Genomic DNA, 2,388 nt, shown 5'->3' with positions numbered 1-2,388 from the left:
AATTAAAAACATCTATCAATGAGTTCTTGATAGAGAATCAAGTACTACTTTCAGCAAAGAATATCAAGATAATAAGACTGTATAAGAAGCTCAGTAAGTGATGACTAGAATCTTTCTCAGTAATAAGAGTAATGAGTAAACAAATATATGAGTTGAAATTATTCTCAGAATTGAAATCAATTCATCCTGCTTCTCACATTTTCTATTTAAAGGTCTATAAGTAATATCTCAGAGCAGAGCCACCTCAGTCAAATAATATTGAGATCAAGAATGATACTGAATATCTTATGAAGAAAATATTGAATAAGTGAATATATTATAGCAAGCTTCAATATCTTGTTAAATAAGAAGATTATTCATTATCAGAGAATTCATGAAAATCACTTAAGCATTTGAAAAATGCTGAGAAAGAAATTGCAAGCTATGAGACACCTAGTAGAGATTATCTCATTACATGTCAGAGACATTGAGGAAGAAATATCACTTAAGAGTTCTCATTTTTCTCAAAGAAGTTTTTTAGAGATAATCTCATGATAATAAGCTGATATCTTGTGAACTCTGTATAGACTGACCGTGTGACTGTGTCTGGAACCGGGATCAGAATGTTTGATGCTCTCATTATCAATTCAACTAATCTCATTATATAGTTTTAACATTAGATAGTAGTCTTATACTGTCTCAGTGAGACTTACTGTTTACTCTTATGTAAGAATAAGTGCTCGCAGGCGATTATTCAGGTGTTTGCAGCTTGGCGTGATATGTACTGTTAACTACTAAAAGTATTCACAGTAGGAAGATAAAATGTAGAGATCAAATATATAATAGCATTCAAGCTGAGTTGTGAATAGTATTTACAAACTCCAGACTATATAGTTGTATGTAGCCAAGGGCCGCTAGCTCTATTGATTACACAAGAGATAGAAATAGAGATAAAGAATCTGTAAGAAGTGAGATTTCTAATATATCTCTCTCTCTCTAAGACTTCATCTGTGAAGCCTTTCACTGAGTGACTTCATAGAATCAGCTTAGCACTGCAGTGATACTCACTAAAAACTCTTCACATCTATAAAAAATCTTAGTGAGGAAAAATCTCTTATTACTGTGAAGAGAAAAGAGTCTGTCACTTAGTTTCTTATTCTGTGAGATTCTTTATAATCTACAGATTCTTCTCTGACTATCACACAGATTCATCTCACATCTTTCATATAGAAGAGTTCTGATTGACTCTCAATCATTTTCACAAGATTCTTGAGTGATCATCACACAGATTCATCTTACAGATGAATCACTCTCTGTGAGATCATCTCTATCAAGAAGAAGCATTTACAAGTTGATCTTTCACTCATTCTTATAAATCATTGTTCTTTGACACTGTAGAATTGTGAGAAATTTTTCATTCTTTCATCAACTCTGTAGAATTATAGAATTAAGATATTCACAGTCTGTAATCACTCTTTATAGTTATATAGAAAGATTCAGATCTATGATTCATAATTACTCTTATTTACTAGAGTGATCTGACTGTTCTATGAGATCACTCACAGTGTAAGTAAACCTCTCTAGAGTAGTATAAATATCCCAGATCTGTTTATAAAACTTTATCTTCTTTTTTCTTTTTCTGTAACAGCTTTTATTCTTATAAACTGTGTCATAAATACAGACAACCGCTCCACCACGAACTCGCTCGATTTTTCGAATAAGAACCCGCCGATAGATCCATCGAAAAGCCCTCGATCATACGAGCATTTTGACCCCATCGCCGACCGCATACCCCGTGTGGTGGTGGAGTTATCCAGCCAAACGTGAACCAGACGTCGTTCGAAACTCCTGTGTGGGACTATCCCCCATTCCCCCCTACCACACCACAACCCCGGGCCAAATTGCCATACAAATTGTAAGGTGAATAGACCTAGCCATATGCACCAATCTTCTCGATTTTGGAAGATCTCCGATCTGTAGTTGTGGAGATATCTGAGGAGCGACCTCCGCGAAAACCCTGCCCACCTTTGATGTTCCAAAACACCAACGCCAAGTCCCACCCTCGTACCGCCCTTCCTAATCTGGCCCATCCCCGGCAGAAAAATACAAAAAGATACCTCGGCGATAATATCAAGCACATAATCAACAGCCACTTCTGAAGTGCAACCTCCGCGGTCTGTCTTCAGTGTATCGTATCTAGACATCAACGCCAAGTCTCACCCTTGTACCACCCCTCTCAACCTGGCCCATCCCCGACAGAAAAGTACAAAAAGATACCTCAGCAACTGTACTCGATACATAATCGGCAGACACAACAACTATAAAATCAGTATACCCCAAGGTCTGACTGAGCCTTTGATCCCTGCACAGTGAGATATATTAAATCTAGTTTTAATACCTCAATATTCA

At 36.6% G+C, this 2,388-nt stretch overlaps 1 protein-coding gene across 1 annotated transcript; it reads right to left on the bottom strand.

Moving 5' to 3' along the window:
• Positions 1-1,598: 1,598 nt before the first annotated feature.
• Positions 1,599-2,183, bottom strand: BDBG_16130 (uncharacterized protein; the record flags this gene model as incomplete). The annotated part of the gene is made up of 1 exon (XM_031724138.1): positions 1,599-2,183. One exon carries the CDS (start codon positions 2,181-2,183, stop codon positions 1,599-1,601), a length of 585 nt encoding a protein of 194 aa, XP_031575855.1.
• Positions 2,184-2,388: the final 205 nt, after the last annotated feature.

This window comes from Blastomyces gilchristii (genome assembly GCF_000003855.2).
Source record: "Blastomyces gilchristii SLH14081 genomic scaffold supercont1.1, whole genome shotgun sequence".
Lineage (NCBI taxonomy): Eukaryota > Fungi > Ascomycota > Eurotiomycetes > Onygenales > Ajellomycetaceae > Blastomyces > Blastomyces gilchristii.
The sequence above is the reverse complement of the archived record's forward strand: the minus strand, read 5'-3'. Positions and strand labels throughout refer to the sequence as shown.